The following is an 18,940-nucleotide window of genomic DNA, read 5'->3' as shown; positions in this document are numbered from 1 at the left end:
CTGTGGCATCCACATCCAACACGAATTCTGGGGATCTGAACTCAGGTACTCAGACTTGCAGGGCCACCACCCCAGCCAAAGGCTCTGCTTTCTTGACGAACACTTGCCACAAGGCTGCGCATCCAAGACATGCCCTTGGGCGTCAGTATGCTGTACCGTAATCTGAAACTACCCTGAAGCGTACCGACTTGGTAGACCTGACTGGTTCTGCAATGGACGTCACTCGGTGCCTAATGAGTCTTAAATCAAGTTCCCCCAAGAACCACCTGGGGGTGCCCTCCTCTCCCCACACAAGGAGATAGATTGATTTTTCAGCAGCGTGTGTATAGAGTGTCAGCAGGGATGATCGTGGGTTTTGATTACACATCCCCCTTTCTTTATTCTCATTATTACAAAAGATAATTCCCGGAGGCAGGAGCAAAAGTCAACGGGAGAGGGTCCTTGCCTTGCACAGAAAGCCCTAGGTTTGGTCCCGGGAATCACGTACATTAGGCTCAGTGTCAACATCTGCTAAGCCCGGGACTCAGGAGATAGAGGCAGAGCATTGTAAGTTCAAACTCATCCTTGGCTATCTAGCAACATCAGGGCCAACCTGGAATACGTAAAATCCTGTTTCTCTCTGTGTGTCTGTCTGTCTACCTCCTTGTGTCACTCAAAGAGAATCCTCTTTCTTTTTAATTTTAAGATTATCATTAAATCCATGGTCCCCACATGCTTGCCCACAGACTGTTTACTTCGAAAAGAAATGGACGCTGACACCTCGTTCCCTGAAAGAAGAGAGCTTTAAATTTCATTAAAAAAAATAATAATAACCTTCTCCAGGGGCAAATAATCCATTTTGATATATATATATTTAGACTCAATCTCGGCCACTTTCAAAAGGAGTCTTGGAGGGAGCAGTGTTTACTTCTCAAGTAAAGCAATCCCCTCGGACTGGGGGGCTCTAGAATTCAAGGATGGGACTTCCTGTTTACTACAGAGGTTTCCTGTCTTAACCCCAGGCCTGCTCTCCCGCTTGAGTTGTCAGTTAAGTCAAGGCGACAAACACACCACCCAGTTTGCTACACACCACCCATTATTACCCGCAGAGAGGACTACGTTAAAGAACTTCTGGGAGTGAAAGGCAGAGAGAACAGAAACCCAAACAGAGCAGATGTCAGGTAGGAGCGAAATTCATTCCACAGAATTTTCCTATAGCTTACCTTTGACAGTCACGGAGAGTTCCCTTCTGCCTTTGCGCGGCAGGATCCGACAGCTCAAAGCAGGTATAAGAAGCAGCGAGAGGGAAAAGGCACATTCTACTTAAAACAGTGCCACCTGGTCTAGCCACTTGACGGCTCCGTCACACAGCAGCTGGAACCAAAGCCACGGCCAGTCTGGAGTCCTTGGGTGGCTCTCGGAGCGTGCCAGGTCCTCTTCCCTGATGCCCCTGCCTCGCCCCGTTTCCTCGGATGCTCTACAAATGGAATGCTAGGCAGGACTAGCAGTGACCTCGACAGAATAGTCCTGTCCCGCTGAGAAAAACACTGAGCCACCCTGGCCACACACCAAGTCTTGTTACTGCTCGGGCATCCTAAGTGACAAAGCCTGTCACGTTATGTCCCTTCTGCCGGGGCAGTTGTGGCCACTCCCTGGAAAGGGGACAGGATGCAATCGCCCCATCCTCCCCTCGGCTTCCTTCCTTTGCTTTTCCATGGGAGAATTCCAGGGAGCGAGCTAGGCACACACTCACTCACACACACACAGTAGGCTGTGGTCAAAGGGGACCGCCTGCTATCGCACAGGGGAGTTTGCAGTCTGAGAGACTCAGAGGAGAGAGAAGCTTCTGTCTGGGATCTCAGTCTGCAGCTCCCTTTTATGGGCTTATGGCCCTCTGCGAGGCTAGGAAATGGGCTCCGAGTAGCCAAACCAATCAGTCCAGCGTGGAATCCGTAGACTTACCATCTTGAATTATTAAAAGTTTGCTTTTGCAAACACCATATGGCTTTAATGAAATCTCATTATCATTAACAGTCATCAATTCAGAAGTTACTTCCTGACCTTCCTTTTAATGGATACATGACCACGATGATCAATATAACTAGGGCCAAGACTTACATGCGTTACATATGATTTTAGGTAGATAGAGAATAGAGTGTTTCAGACATTCTTACTGTTGCTTTATGCTCCTCCCCTCCTCTGTGTTCACCTCCCTCTCCCCTCCCTAATTAAAGGCCCCCTTTCCCCGTTTCAAATCAATTGCACCCCGCTCTTCTCTTATTTCTCCCCTACCCACGGTCCCTTTCTGCTTCCCTGGTTCCTGCAGTTACTCCAGGTTCTGCGACATCTTCACTTCTGGAGATTTGGAGCTAGGGGGCTCCAATGAGGGAGGAAGTGTGATGTTTGTCCTTCTGGGACTGGGTTTCCTCACTCAGTGCGGTCTTTTTATAGTTCATCCATTTACCTGAAAATTTCATGATTTCATTCTTTCTTTACAGCTGAATATTGTCCCACATAGTGTGTAGGATTCCCGTTCTCATGGTCTGGTCATCTACTGAGGGCCACTTGGTTTCTTTCCATTTCCCAGCCATTGGGAATACAGCAGCATTGAACAAACCTGAGTGAGAATCTGTGGAGCAGGCTGGTGAGCCCTTCACACGCTGAGGAGCCGTGTAGATCGGTCAAGTCAGACTGTCGCCGTCTGTCTGCTGTCTGTCTGTCTGTCTGTCTGTCTCTCTCTCTCTCTCTGTGTGTGTGTGTGTGTGTCTGTATATTCCCACCTGGACTGACAACACTCCCCGCCCTCCAAGAGCCATAGACTATTTAGCATCCAAGCAAAAAGCATGATAAGCCCCCCTTTGAGCCGCTAGTCAAGATCATCTAAGAGACTGCCAAAACAGTACAGGCTATCGCTGTTACCCTCGTTTGCCCCCCCAGATGCGAAGGTTTGTCCCAATTGCTGAAAATACCATGAACTTCAGACACAAGACCTGAGACATAAGGTCTGAGGTGGTTCTGACCTGAAAGTCCTCCCTGAGAACTGGTTTTTATGATGCCAGAAGGTACCAAGTAAGTAGAGGGAAGTAATTGATGGTCCTACTCAGCTACGGTGCCCATGAACTAAAGCAGTGGTTAGCATGGCACAACAGTCCAAAGGGAGCTGTAATAGTTCGTATATCTTGGCAATAAGCAGCAGCTCTCTAACTGGACACAAGGATCATTCACCCAGAAGGAATCATGCCTGGTACTGGAAACCTAGCCAACTATCCAACGCCACTCACAGCTAAAAAAGGAGAATCAGCATTTTCTTGAATCGGAATATTCCTTACTACACTCTAAATATGTATCTTTATGCCACAGATAAGTATATACCATCCTTCCTCAAGGAAACATCTCTTTGCAACAGACAGAGACCATCACAGAAGTCACAACCAATCAACATGCAGAGAATAAGTGACCGGGTATTACCAAGCTCAACTGGTCCATCCACAATACAAGTCCCACACCTAAGCCTCAGGAATCATTGCGGGAGATGGGGAAGGAAGAGAGATAGCAAGAGCCAGGAGAACAGGAAGTGTGCAGTGAGACTTCATCTCCTAGAAATGTCAGAAGCTACACACACCGTCTCACCAGCGTGGCTGCCTAAGCAATACCTGGAGGAAGATGACACCAATAGACAAGTTAGGGGGATTGGCGTAAAGTTGGGGGACTGGCATAAAGCTCACGGGGCCTCAACTTTAGACGAAAAAGAACTACAAGCCTCTCAGGAATGCTGAGGGCAGGGGAAAGGCTCTTCCGCAGAGCACATGAATTGGTTATCCAGCCCTGAAACATGCATACATACAAATATACAGACTAAGAAGACCATATTTATATATTTAGGAACACACACATATATATACACATATATGTGACAATAATTAAAGAAGTGGAGACCATAGTTTGCGAGAGAACAGGGGGAGTGCATGGGAAAGCTTAGAGAGAGGGAAAGGGGAAATGCTCCAAAAGCAAAAACATACAGCTAGCACCCTTGTCTTCTTCTCAAAAGAGTCTGGCTAGGGGAAGACCCAATTCAGACCCATTAGTATTTCAAGAACGGAGCTCAGAGGAGGTACTAGGCCTGGAGAGATGGTGTGTTCCTCCCTTCGTAAAGAAGAAAAGTTAAATAGACAACGATATATGATAACGAGGGTACATTCTATGCAGAAGAAGGAGACGGCCCAAAGAGCCAGCCGCTGCACACAGGACCTGATCCACAGACTGAAAGGAAGGTCACTCCAGGAAGCAGCGAGAGCCCTGACCTGAGCCCTGTAGGGTGCAGACAGGCGGCTGGCTTTGGAGGGGAGGGAGGGAAGGGCCAGGCAGAGGCCCAACAGGGAGCAGCTGTGCCACACTTCCCAGAATGCAGAGGGTCAGGGTGAGTGGGGGGGGGAAGCTGGGGGGGCTGGAGGGGGGACTGGGAGGGAGGGAGGGAGGGAGGACAAGCTCTAGGAATTTGAAATATCAGACCACAGGGAGAGACAGAAACGGCCAATATCAAATATCAATATCTCTCCCCCCCCCCAGCACCCGATCCCTTTCTGACACCTCAACTGATTATTTTTAGAGTCCTTAGCATTCAAAACTATCGATTCCGAAGGATGCCTGTGGGAAGCCTTGTGGTTTGTGGCCGTTGAATGGATTAATCTTAGAAAATTAAAGACACCGTTTAACTAAAGGAGCTTATTCCCCAAAGCTCGCGGGACGCTTCCTGGCAGCAAGGCAGGGGAAAGCTAAGACACAAATCCTCAGATTACAACGCAATGTGACAACAGAGTCCTTCAGTGTCTCACCCGCTTCCTTCACGCCACCAGCAAATGCAAACCAGCACCAAGGTTTGCACAGCAGGACGGAAAAAGCCTTTAGGGATCTCCTCTGTGTTTATGAGCCCAGCGTGCTGGAGTCTGACATCACCAGTACACACTATTGGAGCTTCCCGGCATGGGCCTGCCTCTGCTGCACTTTTGATTGGTAGCTTCTCCCTCTGCCTTTGTGTTTGGAGAGCATCCAGAGAAACGTTCCTCTCCTCACTCTGTTTTCAGATTTCTAAATCCCATTTCTACATAAATTAGAAAGATCCCTGATTTTAAAAAAAAATCAAAATTAAGATTTAAAATCTAAATATATGAAATACATGGTCTTTAAAATGTAGCTTAGAAAGTGGCAATCAACCAAATTCAATAATAAAGAATGACCTTTACCTATGAAGAATTTCCCACAGGTGTTGTTCGTGGCATCCATGACAACCCATCTACAAATGCTCTCTGGACTTGGCCACTTCAGCCCCTGACCTGAGCGGCAAAGAGACAGAAGTTGTCTGCGCCACATTTTGGCTAGCTGGACCTCTGTCTAGGTCTAGCGCAGGTAACCACAGTCCACATGAGTTCACGATTTCCAACAGCCACGTCTTGTCCAGAAGAGAGGATTTCATAACGCTCCTCCCACCCTTCAGTTCTTACGTTCTTTCTGCCTTCTCTTCTCTGATGTCCTGAGCCTTGGTGTCGGTATTGGCAGTGTGTGTGTGTGTGTGTGTGTGTGTGTGTGTGTGTGTGTGTGTGTTGGGGATGGGAGGTTATATAGACCGGGGGTTATATATAGATGGGGGGGGGAGGGTTAATACTTCTTTGATGTTCTGAGCCTTGGTGTCGGTATTGGCAGTGTTGTGTATATGTGTGTTGGGGACGGGGATAATATAGACTCTAATTTAGGATCAAGCATTCAATCTCTTATTATATCAGCCCTTTGGCTAGCTATGCATCTCTCCACTGACTGATGTCAATTGCAAAACAGAAGCACCAACCTTGGTCAGAGATGCTATGCTGTCTCTTATCCCAAATACCAAACTACCGGAAGCCAGCATGGATATGAGCATAGATTTATGCGTGCAAGACTCCGCAATTCAAATGAAACCAGTGGAGAATCATGTCAATCATTATATTTGAATTGATTCTCTTGATCTGCAAAATGGAAGCACTGTCATTTTCCAGTGAAGCTTTACATAGGAGGGAGAGGCCAGTTCGCCTGGAAACACATCCAAGAGAGGCGCTGCTGAAAGCCTGCACCAGGAGACGCCAACATATTTGCATCAGCGAGCACGTTCAGAATCAGCATTAGAATTTTGCATAGTATATGGATGAGTCCGAGTCAAACATATTTTGCAGGTTTTTATGACACGAAGCAATGGTTTTCGAATTTGATTGCACACACATTAAAATCCTCTGGGACTCTTGCACCATCGGAACAGGAGAGGTGTTGGGAATCTGTGTTGTCAAGAACGAACCCGTGCAGTTCTGACTCGGGCCATCCTCGAGCCCCAGTTTCAAAGACTGGTTGGCATTCCCAGCAGTGTCAAAGCCAGGTGCAAACACATTCTCCATAGTCCCGCTCCTGGTCAGCAGCTGGCGTGGAGGCCCCTGCAGTTCCAACTTGTGCTACAAGGACGCTGCCAAGAACAACGTTTTTCCCTTCCAAGCTAAACACGGTGTTTATAAAAGGCATAAGATGGGGACCCTGGAAGGATGGCCTCTTTGCACACAGTGGGTGACGTCACAGTAACAACTCCCGCATCCTAGCTGCCAAGACCTTTACCTGGGAAGACTGAAAAATAAGAGCTCTCCCCCAACACTATTCTGTCTCCTATTGAAAAAAAAAGAATAAAGTTAACCTTTACATATCCAAATTTACCCTCTATGCCATAAATTAACATACTAAGTTGGTCCCTTACATTTCCTTAATGTTTGTTTAAAGTTCAACATGAGACATTTTTCTCCTTTAATTATATGGTTAAGAACTCTCTGACGGCTTGTGAGCATAATTCTGGTGATGTTTCCAAATCAGACACCTTTGCCAAATGATCAGCCTTCTTCAGTTTTGGTCCCGCATCCGAGAGTGCAGCACAGCAACAACACAAAGCTAGAGCTGTTGTTCTGCAGGCTTGTGAAGCCCTTTAATGCGAGGAGGAAGGAGCCAGGCACAGGGTGCTCACTTGTCACCTGGCTGCTCTCAGGTGTCAGGACCGACTGAAGAAGCTTTCGGACTGTTCTCTTGAGGACAGTCACATGAGGGGAGCAGCGGCAGCTCATCGGGAAAGCAGCGACCTCGTGGGAGGAGATCCCACTCAAATGTTCAGGGAAACCAAAGCAACAGCTTTGGAAGGACAGAATTGCCTATTCTCAACTAACTCAAGGAACTGTGTTGTTTGTTTTTGGTTTTTTTTTTTTGGTTTATTATACACACTTTTGTAAATAATCATTTTGGGAAAGGTTAAATATAGCAAATAAAACTGAAATCATAAAACATCTTTGTACCAATAGATGGCATCCATCCAAGGTGCCTTTCCTGGAACAAACTGTAACAGCTAGGCTCACTTCCTCTCTTCCCTGACAAGCTATATTTAAGAGCCTGTAAGCGATTTCATTATAAAATACTCTCATTACGACCTGTGATTTTTTTACCTTCTAACCCGCTTCAAGGATTCTATGCAAACATCTCAATCAAACATTTGAAAAACACATTTTTTTTTAATTTAAAAACTTCCTTCAAGGGAAAAAGAAATCAGAAGATGAGAGGGAGAAAACAGAAGTGCCAGGAATGATTCCTTTACACATAAAAAAAAGCCATTTGTTATGACTTAATAATCTAAGTCAGATGCAGGAAAATGTTGAAACTATTCTTAAAACACGCCCACTTAGGGCTTTTTGCATTGGCCTCCAAAAAAAAAAAAAAAACCCAAAAACGCTGTGACTTGTCAAAGCCCATGAAATATTTTTAACACATGAGCTTAGAACAGCTTAAAACACATCTTGCCACTCACCAAAAAGGGCAACTTCATTTAGTTCCCACTGGCAGGACTGCAGCACGGAAGGGAACAACACGCTTGAAAAATCCTACACGAGCAATGGCTGAGAAACTTACAGGGTGGGTATTGCCACAAACCAGCGTTGGCATCACAAATAACAGGAGTGCCAAGGGCCAGAAATGGCTCAGTGGGGCAAAGGCACAATGTCAAGTCTGATGACCCGAGTTCAATCCCCAGGACCTACGTGATGCAAGGAGAGACCTCACTCCTGAAAGTTTTCCTCTGACAGCCACGCACACGGGATAGGGGACATGTGCCTCCATGCACACATGCAGAATAAATCAATGGAACTTTCTAAAGTGAAAAAAAAAAACCTCAAAGACTAGGAAAGGTAGGTATCGAGCCTCTCACCTGTCTTTGGCTGGAATGCAAATCTGCACCACAACAGCGGCAACATGGAAGCCCAGCTTGGTCCTAGTCAAGACCCTTGTGGTACCCCACCAGTGACAAGAGCTGTGGAGGCCAGTGGGAGAGGCTAAAGGACATTACCTGGGAACGAAAACACAAATCTGGCAAGGGCAGCATCTCAGAGGACAAACAAGAGCGTTGTCAGGGTTACTAAGACAATGACTGGGCCAGAAGATAATAAAAAAAAAAATGCCACACAAAAATAACAACAACGTGATTCCTATAGTCCCAAACCAGGCAAATTTGGCCAATAGTTTCAGAAGTCAACTCTCAGGAGGACTTTAAATGGAAGGGAAAGGATTTAGGATCCTGGAAATGCCTTCTATCTTAATCTGATGGCAGTTACAAGGGCTTGTGTGTTTGTTAAAATTCATGGCGCCACACACTTTCCACGAGAGCATCCTAGGGAACAACTGAACGGTATTAACCCCAGGAAGCCTTAGATGGCACAACACTGACAATCATCAATCACACTCATACACATTGATAGAAATCTGGGGATTAAAGCCACACAGAGAACTTGAAATAATCCCTCACCCTAATGATAAAAACACTTGGCAAACTGGAAAGACAAAAGCACTTCTTCACCCTGACATAGAGCAAGGATGAAGTTCTCAAGGACAGCATCATACAGGGTAGTGGAAAGATGGAACCAGCCAACAGCCATGTTTCAAACAAACCGAGGTGTCTGCCTTCCCCACTTCTGCTCAGCGTTGTATTAAAAGTGCTAACCCAGAAAGAGAGAAAGAATCAGTGCTACCCAAATTGAAAAACTATCCCTACCCACAGTTGACAGATCTTATATGAAAGAAACCCTACATTTAATAAAATGAAAATGAGAGCTAATAGAAAATGTGGTTTAGAGCACTGGCTGTTCTTGCAGAGGACCTGAGTTCAATTCCCAGCACCAATAAGATGGCTCACAGCCATCTGTAACTCCAGTTCTAGGAACCAGATATACTTGGCTTCCACAGATACCATGCAAGCAAGTGGGCACACACACATAAGGGCCCAAACTCATACATACAAAATAAATCAACCCAAAATAGTAATACCAATAAATAAAAATTTAAAATTAATTTTAAAAATGTAAAGTATATATAGACTCTAAATAAAGCTGGCCTGCCATCTTGCTCCACACTGACTGCAGCAAACCAGAACTGATGACATCAGCATACTGTACTATAGCAAGAAGCTTCTATTTATTCTTTGCCCTTTCCTTATTTTCCATGTTTTTCACCGAGCTTAACCTTCACGATCAGAGTGAAAACTATGTCATAAGATGACGAATCTGGTGACGCTATGAAGGAAGAGCTGATGGGGACATCAGTCAGAAGAGAGAGTGACCCAGGGACCGAAGAGATGATACTCTAAATCAGGACGGAAGCGGTGGAGCGGTAAGCAGACAGGCTGAGTAGGCGGACCAACCCAGGGGTGGATGAGAGAGAGGAAGAAAACCGTCAGAATGAGCCTTCCGCTTCCAAGTAGAGCCGCCGCCATCAGTAACATCAGAGAACGAGATGAGTTGGTTAAAGAAAGGAGAGTGGGTCCAGCTCCGTCTGGGCTGCCGTGAATTTGAGGACTCTGTGCCCACTCGGAACACGATACCAATATCCAGAAGGATGATAACTGTTCCTGGAGAGAAAGATGAGGGCGGGGACTTCAAATGCAGGTGCATGGCTAACGCCGCAAGAAAGGGATGAGACCATAAAAGAAACAGGAGCAAAGTCGAGGAAAATGGTCCTGGGGAAAAGTCCAGAGAACTCCAATGTTTAAAACAGAAGAGACCACAAAAGACAAAGTCTTTTGTGCTTTCACACAGCCAGGCAGAGAGCACAGTACAGGCTTTAAGGAGTCTAAAGGAGACTTTGAGAGAAACAGTATGAAATAAACAGTATGAATTCTACAAAAGTTAACGACAAAAACACGGCTAAATGAAATGAGTACTTGGCGAGCGTGCCTTAAATTCCTTGTTCTCTGCCCTTGATACTGCACGTGGGTTGCCTTGCAGCCTTGAGTTCCTGTCACCTGAATTCCCCACAATGAGGGACACCTGGAACTGTAAGCTGACTAAAGCCTTCCTCCTTTATGTTGCTTCTGCCAGGGTATCTTATCATAGAAACAGAGTCAAAACTAAGTCACAATCCACATGAAGATTATTCATTAAAACGTAACTCAACTAGGTTGAAATAATGACTACGCTAGGTCAGTTGTGTTTCATTTTCTTTCTTTTTTCTTTCTTTTTTGATTGTTGTTGGATGTGCGTTGGTATTTTGCCTGCATGTACGTCTGTGTGAGGCTGTCAGATCTTGGAGTTACCGACAGTTGTGAGCTGTCATATGGGTTTCGAGAGTTGAACCCGGTTCCTCTGGAAGAGCAATCGGTGCTCTTTACCACTGAGCCGTCTCTCCAGCCTATGTTTCATTTCCTTAAGTAGTTATTTCACATGAGTCCAATGAAAACTAACCAGACGGGGAAGCTTATGTATAAACATTTGCTAAATATGCTCTATTTAACTTAAAAATACATCATTTGATGAAGAAGAAGTGTGTATGCTCAACTTCTTACTGATACATACAAAGGAGCCACCTTCAACCCAACCCCAAAACTGCTTGAGAAAGAGAACCTTGGGCTATAACTTCATGAAGAACTGAAGTACAGAAAAAGTAAAGGAGCAAATTTATTTAGTCATGTTTTATCACACGCCTACTTTGTGCCTGAAAGAAGGGCACATACCCTTGGGTCGATCTAAATGAAACAAACAAACAAAAAACTTGCTGTGTCCACAGAATTTATATTATAGTGAGACGAAGAAAGGGAAGAGAGGGGCAAGGAGCAATGAGCACCGAGCGCTGTAAATCATATGGTTTGTTAAGGAGAAGAGCGGAGACCTGAGCTGGACTCCAGGCCCCAGAGCTGGGGAGCAGAGACAGCCTCGCGGAAACACAGATGCTTGGGCTAAGACTGGAGTGAGGGCTGGGGGTTAACTCATGTTCCAGGCACTGAGATAGTGCTGCCGAGGGGCTTGCCAGGCCTGCTGAGGGGCAGCAAGGACAGCCACAGACAGGACAAGGATTCGGAGAGCACAATGAAGAAACAGACACCCATCCCAAATGGCTCACGCTGCAGCTACTGCGCCGTTTTGATTAGAATCAGCTGACAAACTGGAACAGGGCAGGAGGAATCTCCTCGGCCTCTGTGCAGAGTTCCCCTTCAACAGAGCAAAGGCCTCATGCCCAAGACCATCTCCTCCCCAGGTAGTGGGTTCTTTTGTTGATGCTATGCAATTTAAGTAGATTCGTCAGATGACACAGAATACTTTCCTGCTATGATCCTTAGATATGTGTCAACAGTTCTAAATAGATCTACGAATTTTTTTTTAAATTTATTTTTATTTATTTTTCTTACTAAATACAAGTGGAACCCAACAGCGTCCATTTGCTGTGACTGATGATGCTGGTTTTCTGGGATCGAGTTACCATGCTGCTAATGAAATCTGCTCCAAACGCTGACGGCGAGGTTTAGAGTTGATGGTGATGTTAATGCACGAGGCTGGGCAATGACTCATATGTTCCTCTGTTAAATTTGCCATCACGTCTTCGCTATCGGTCCTTTCTTGGAACAAACATATCACTTACATATTAAGGCTAGGTTAAGCCTTTTCCCATAAAACTCAGTAATATTGAAAGAACACACACTGAGGAGTTCATCTCTACCTGTGGGAATGGGCTTAAACGCTTTGGAGAGCCACATCTGAATGCCTGTGTTTTCCCAAGAATCCCCATGTCGAAACTGAATCCCCAAGAAGCGGAGGGGGTCCCTAGGAGATGTGTCCATTAGGAGAGTGAAACCCTTGATGAGATTGATGAGATAAAAGAGACCCTGGGGAGCTTGCTCACCTCTTTCTTGCCCTTCTGCTTTTCTGGTACATGAGGGTACACAGGAGGTGCCCTTTAGGAGACTGGGCCTCACTGGATACTGAATCTCCTGTACCTTAAATTTGGACTCACTGGCCACAGCACTGTGAGAGAGAAATTCCCGTTGCCTATAAATTAGCTAGTTCAAGCTACTCTGCTAAAGCAACTCAAGCAGACTAAGAGGTGGTTCTCTCTGGGGAAAACACAAAACTTTAAAACATGCCCAAATCACATCTCGGAGAAAATACTTTACAGCTGCAGCCTTAGGCTGCAGGTAGATAAAGCTACAGATATGAAAATAGATACAGAAATAATCTCCAGGAGTTGGGCTCTCACGGTATCCAGGCCGGCATTAAGTCAATGGTGGAGAAAATATCTCTCAGGCCTGTGTGGTTACATAAAAGAAGAATCTGAACGACAGCCTTTGTCTGCCTTGCTGTGACTATGGAGTCATCATTAGTAACTTATTTCACTAGAGAGCCCCAGTGAGTTTTATCAATTTCAAGGTTATAATCCTAATATTAGGCTTATTAGACTAAATATTAGACTAAATAAAGCTTATTAATCTCATTATCAATGAACAGTTCTTAAAATTTCATTGTAATTACCCAACAATATTTAATGAAGAATGAATTTCTTGATTTTTCACGTCTTTGCTTAAGGACACGATGAGATACTCTATTTAATGCTTACTGCTGGCCAGGTGTTGCTTGCTGTTCTTTGTAACTCAGAAAATAATCCCGCAGGTTAGAGATGCCCACAGCAGACATAATTATTTGCAGAGCCAAGATTCAGTCCTAACTTCTGACTTCTACACACATGTATTAACTGCTACCTTATGCTACTCTAGATGTACTTGTGGGCCTTCAACCGACACCTTTTTCTTTCCTCTGAATATTTGTATAGCATCCAACTCTACATATGACTTCTCAGTATTTAAGAATGGAAGTTTAAATTAAAGGAAGAGGTTAATTTTTCTACACACCACAACCATGACCATGACAGCTTCTTGAGCTTTTCAAGTGAAAAGACTTGTGTGCATTGTTGGATGCGAACGCCGTCGGATGCGTGTGCCGTTGGATGCGTGTGCCGTTGGATGCGTGCACCGTCGGATGTATGTAACATTAGATGTGTGCACCATTGGATGTGTGCAGTTCCCAGGTTCAGGAACATATCGCACACACCTGCCTTTTCCTCATTAAACTCAGTAACTTTTGTTGACAAGAAAACAAGCCTTAGGAGCATGGCTCCTCGCACTATGAGGACCACCCTATGAACAAAGAGCAGAATCCGAACCTACAGGGATAACAGGAAGTGACGGCTCCTGGAACCTGAAGCATGGATGTACTACGTCGGGAGATGATAGGATGTGGCGGGTATGCAATCTGCTGTGGATTAGTCATTTGATGGACCATGCAGGACAAATTCTTCATCCATATATGGTTTCTCTCCCCCATCAGACAGAGCCACTGTACACTACTAATTGGAGAATATTTCATGCATGAAATTAGCTGCTGCGTTTCAGAGCTGTCCTCTTGCAGGCAGACGGATGAGCCAGCTAGTACCCTTCACAGAGCTATTTCCTCGGTGCATCTTTCTCTAAAGGCTGTTTTTAGAAACCTTATTGTTTTGAGAAATTACTAGGAAAAAGAGGCTCCTGGAAATACAGGAACAGAATGGGATGGGCCATCTGTGCTCTGCTTAGAAGGTCACAACCTGGGCTTGGAAATACCAAAGCTCCAGAAGCCTTCTGATTTGCATGGAATCCTGAATGGCTTAGCCTAGGGAACCTTTTCTAACGGAAGCACCTGGAAAATGTACCTGGAGAGTAAGAGGTGATGAGCAGTCAATATCCTGGATCTGTCTCCCGGCTCTCAAAGATGCTTGGATCTAACAACCAAGTAAGAACTGAGAGGGTAAACTCTGAGGAGCAAGGATGAAAGCTTTACAGGGAATTGTGTCCTCTGGTCTTCTCGGAAAACCACAAAGAGAGCCAGCCCGCTTAGCACGAGTTTCCTCAGGAGCACGCAATCAGAAACAGCTCCGGATTAAAGGTTTCTCACAACCATATGATTCATGAACCCCTGGCCCTGGCAACCACACAGATGCCAGTTCAAACCCTTTAATCTCCCCAAACAGTGGCTTAGTTGGGCCCTTCCAAGGATTATGCTCTGTAGCTACCCAAGATCCTTTCTGAGTTTTCAAAATACCATTAGATATTTCAAGATCTTAAGTCTTTTAGAGTCAGGCCTTGGAGTAATAATACTTGCTGTTTTTTCTCAGTGCCAGGTACTGTGTGAAGACCACCGTGGTCCACAAATACTATATATCCCATTAGCTCATAATTTTCCCGACGACTCCATGAGGTAGCTCTTATTAGCGCATCTCTTTTATTTATGCAGTAACGGAAGCTACTGGAGCTTACTCAGAGTCACATAAAAAAAGGGGGACAAGTCAAAACTCACAGGCAGGCTGCTCATCTTTGGAGTCTGTGCCTTCACCAACTGCTCTCGGAGTCAAAGGCTCGAGAACGCTGCAAATTTTTAATGGTTGCTTCAAACAATGTCAGCTTCGTTATTTAATTCTCAGGGGGGTATGATTTTAACATGCCTGCCGGTGTTCCTTTTCAGCCCCCAAATTATCACATGAGTTCACAGCAGCTTCTGAATCACATCTGAGCCTCAGCACCAGAACTGTCTGCATGGAATATTAAACGTCAGGAGACTCGGTCTGCTCTGTACCTTGCTTTCCTCACCCGCAAAACTGAAATCGTATTCGTTCACAGTACGGCAGGGGGGAATTCAGCAAATTCACTCTTAGCTTCCGGGGGAATAACCCATCTACAACCTTCTTGTTGTTCAATAATGCTGCATTTTCCTGTTTAAAGTCTGCTGGGGCAATGCTTTCTCAGATCTGAAAACAACTCCATACAACGTCTCCCACCACAGAAACAGGACATGAAGGCTTTACAACAGACAAGAATGTTTATTAGTGATAGGAATCGGTTAAGTACCGACTTAGTCACTGTTCTACGGCTCTGAAGAAGCACCATGGCCACAGCAACTCTTATGGAGCAAAGGATTTGATCGGGGCTGGCTGACAGTTCAGAGGGTTAGGCTCTCATCATGGTGGTAGACGTGAGGACACGCGGGCAGACATGGAACTGGAGAAGTTGCTGAGAGTCTGCCTCAGGATCTGAAGGCAGCAGAAAGACAGAGTGACACTGGGCATGGCTTGGGCCTCTGAAACCACAAAAGCCCACCCCCAGTGACACACTTCCTCTAACAAGAACACCCCCCCTCTAACAAGGCCACACCCACTAATTCCTGTCAAGGTGCACCACTCCCCAAGGACAAGGCAGGCAAGTCTACAAGCCGAGGGGGGCCCGTTCCTACTCAAAGCACTTAGACAAAAGAGGGTTTTTCGGAGTTGAACTTCACACCTGATCTCAAAGTCCCTAGGATGCCTTGATTTCTTTACTAACCTGTCGCCCTGTGCTCACTGGCATTGGTGATGCGTCTCTTCACCGAGTCTCAGTATCACACTAGTACACTTTGTTCTCAGTGCTGAAAAAGTGGTTTGTTTGAATTTCATCAACAGGGAGCAGCACCAAAAGATAAAAGGGAAGAAGAGGTGGTGTGTGTGTGTGTGTGTGTGTGTGTGTGTGTGTGTGTGTATTGGGGGAGATTACTCAAAATCCTAGTCATAAAGGCCTAGCTCCCCTCCAGCTCACACTGTTCCCACCAAGTGATCACCTCCACCTGGCTCCTCTCACCCAGGTTGTGACATTTACTGGTCTGTGGCCACTGGCGGAAGCTGCCCTGCAGCTTCTGTCCATGTTGCTTCATCCCTGGCTGCCTCCTTATGCCCTGACCGTCCGTGCCCTTGGGGGCCAAATGCTTGGACCCCAGTTGGTGGGACTGCTTGGGAAGGATTAGGGGGTGTGGCTTTGTTGGAGAAGGTGTGTCATTGGGGGTGGGCTCCAAGGCTTCAAAAGCCCACACTATTCCAGTTGGCCTGGTCTATCTCTGCCTCATGCCTGTTGATCCTATATAAGCTCTCGGCTACTGCTCTAGCACCTGTCTGCTTGAAGCCATGCGCCCCACCATGATGGTCACATATCCTACTACCCCTGGGAACTGTGAGCCCCAAGTGAAATGCTTTCTTTTGTAAGTTGCCTCTGTCATGGTGTTGTCAGAGCAACAGGAAGTCTAAGATAGGTCGGTCCTGCTGTCATTATAATATTTATCTTTAGGAGCTCACACTTAGAGCTCAAAGAGTTGATCAGATATGATGCCTTAGTTCCAATCTTTCAAAGGTCAGTTTCCCTGTTTTCCTTCAGATGTTCTTGGATAACCCTTAGGAAGTACATAAAAAAAAAGTATGGACTCTGCACTCTAGTCTCAAACAATACATAATTCCTTAGGACTCCTACGACAAAGTCCCACAAATAGAGAGTCTCCAAACAGTGAAAACATGGCTCCTCACAGTTCTGGAGACATTAAAGCAGAGACTAAGATGATAACAACTCTGGCTCCTCTGAAGACTCTAGGGAAAAATCCTTGTCTTGTTGGTTCCTAACTTCCTGGGGTTGCAATCAGTCTGGAATACCCCCTTGCTTTGCGGCTGCACCGACTCCAATCCCTGCTGGTCTTCATGGGTCTCATTTGTACCTTTCTGTTCAGTCTCCCTTCTCTAAGACAGACAGACAGACAGACAATGGGTTTAAGGTTCACTCTAAGCTAATCTGACCTCATCATCTCTAAATCGATCTATTAAACCCCATTTCCAAATCAAGTTGTACTTTTGAGGTTTGGGTAGGTATGCACAAGGGACTCGTGTATACATGCGTGTGTGCACACATACATACATGCACGTATGCATATTTTAGCTTTTCAAGACAGGGTTTCTCTGTGTAGCCTTAGCTATCCTAGCGCTCACTCTGTAGACCAGGCTGGCCTCGAACTCCCAGAGATCCGGCTACCTCTGCCTCCCGAGTGCTGGGATTAAAGGTGTGCGCCACCACTGCCTGGCTAGATACAGTTGTATTATATGTAAAAAAAACAACTGCTGATGAAACTAAGTCATGTTTTCCTCATCTTTGCCCGTTCTGGGCACTACGTTTTGATGACACGACTCTTTCCCCATGAAAACCCCAGTCATTCCGCACTTAGCCTTCTGGGTGATTCTATTGTTCACCTCACACAAGCAAGCAAAGAGAAAGGCATGTTTGTGTTAGTGCTGTGAGAACCACCTGAGTTTCGATTTTCTACTCATTGATTGGAATCTATGCGCAGAAGCATAGCGGAAACGCAGTTTAAGTTTTAGCTGTAAATATCCAAGTCACAGCAGGCAAGAAAATTGCCTCTGCCTTGTCAGTAAAATACATTCCCTCTTCTAAAATGCAAACAACTGTTTATGACTCCCAGAAGCACGAGAAGGCAATGGCGAGAAACGAGTCATTCTTTTTGACAAAATATAAAACATGAAAAGGTCAAAAGCTACCACTATGTTTCAGAACCGTTGCTGGTAAACATGACAGAAATGCAAAAGCAATGGGAGCCAACAAAGAGACAAGTTTCTAAAGAAATGAAGAAAACAACAATGCGAGAACATCGCTCTCTGGGTGCAAACCTATATACCTAGAAAATGACCCGAGGAAAATATGGCCAACAACAAGAGCGAAGTCGGAGTGTGATTCCTTTTCTGTCTGATTAGCTAAGGCGTAGCCTAAGTCTATCAGATAAGGGAAAGAATGCATCCTGACTCCTCAGTCTTAGAACACAGCGCTTCCTCCATCTCTTCGTCTGAACTGGTTTTGGGGTTTTAACAAAACAATAAACCTCATCCCCTCTAGACCACAAGAATTCAGACTGCCCGGCATACACAGGAGGCTGAAGGTGGTAGTTCCTCTGACACACAGCTTAGAAAGGGGCCTAGAGCTTTGGAAAACAGCCAGGAGCAGGGCTGGATGTCAATTCCAGCTGGCAAACTGTCACTACTCAGGGCACCATGAACCCTCTTTGGAGAGAAATCAAAGTAGGGTTGACGAGACGTTAGCTTTCATACTGTTTCACATTCGGTGGAGGGTCTCTGAGCAAGTAGTGCTGGGAAAGCAAGATTATCCGCAGGAAAGAGACGGAAGCTCACGCTCTCAGTCCACTTGGGACACTGCTGTGTCACGAACCCGTGAGAAGGGAACAACATTGCCCATGTTTCCCAGAATTCCGAACATGGGAGGCTAAGATCAGAGAACCAGCCAATTGGGGTCTAATGAAGCCTGTGCTCTCACAGACGCCAGCGTCTCCTCTGCAAGGAAGGAGGGGGAAGCAAGTTCCCTGAGAACTCTCTCATAAAGGCCCTATCTCATGTGGCAGGATGCTCTTCTGACCTAACCACCTTCCATTTATATATTTTAACCACGGCATTGGGGGTCCAGACTTCAGCAAGAACACTCCCACTGGCACAGAAAATAGGGCCACTCACTAATCCTTGATGAGGATCCACAACATATAAAGAATGCCTACAACTCAACAACCAAATAAATTAATAAAAACCCACTGTGCCACCATATTGAAAACTCAGCAAAGAATCTGAACATCATGTCTTCAAAACTGGCATATAAATAACCAACAACCATCTTAAAAGATGGCCAACCCGCCGGGCGATGGTGGCACACGCCTTTAATCCCAGCACTCGGGAGGCAGAGGCAGGCGGATCTCTGTGAGTTCGAGACCAG

At 45.7% G+C, this 18,940-nt stretch overlaps 1 protein-coding gene across 4 annotated transcripts in view; it reads right to left on the bottom strand.

The window, feature by feature from the left end:
- Positions 1–18,940, bottom strand: part of Hecw2 (HECT, C2 and WW domain containing E3 ubiquitin protein ligase 2) — a 302,139-nt gene that overhangs the window by 125,721 nt on the left and 157,478 nt on the right. Inside the window, exon 1 of one of the 4 annotated variants that reach the window (XM_026788846.1) lies at positions 5,220–5,263. The exons of the other annotated variants lie outside the window; for them this stretch is intronic. Within the exon in view, the coding sequence (XP_026644647.1) occupies positions 5,220–5,259 (40 nt within the window). The 5' untranslated portion in view covers positions 5,260–5,263. Of the gene's footprint in view, positions 1–5,219; positions 5,264–18,940 lie in introns of those variants that run through there. 4 annotated transcript variants of the gene reach the window in all.

The sequence above is a fragment of the Microtus ochrogaster genome, unplaced genomic scaffold (genome assembly GCF_000317375.1).
Source record: "Microtus ochrogaster isolate Prairie Vole_2 unplaced genomic scaffold, MicOch1.0 UNK8, whole genome shotgun sequence".
NCBI classification, from domain to species: Eukaryota; Metazoa; Chordata; class Mammalia; order Rodentia; family Cricetidae; genus Microtus; species Microtus ochrogaster.
The sequence above is the reverse complement of the archived record's forward strand: the minus strand, read 5'-3'. Positions and strand labels throughout refer to the sequence as shown.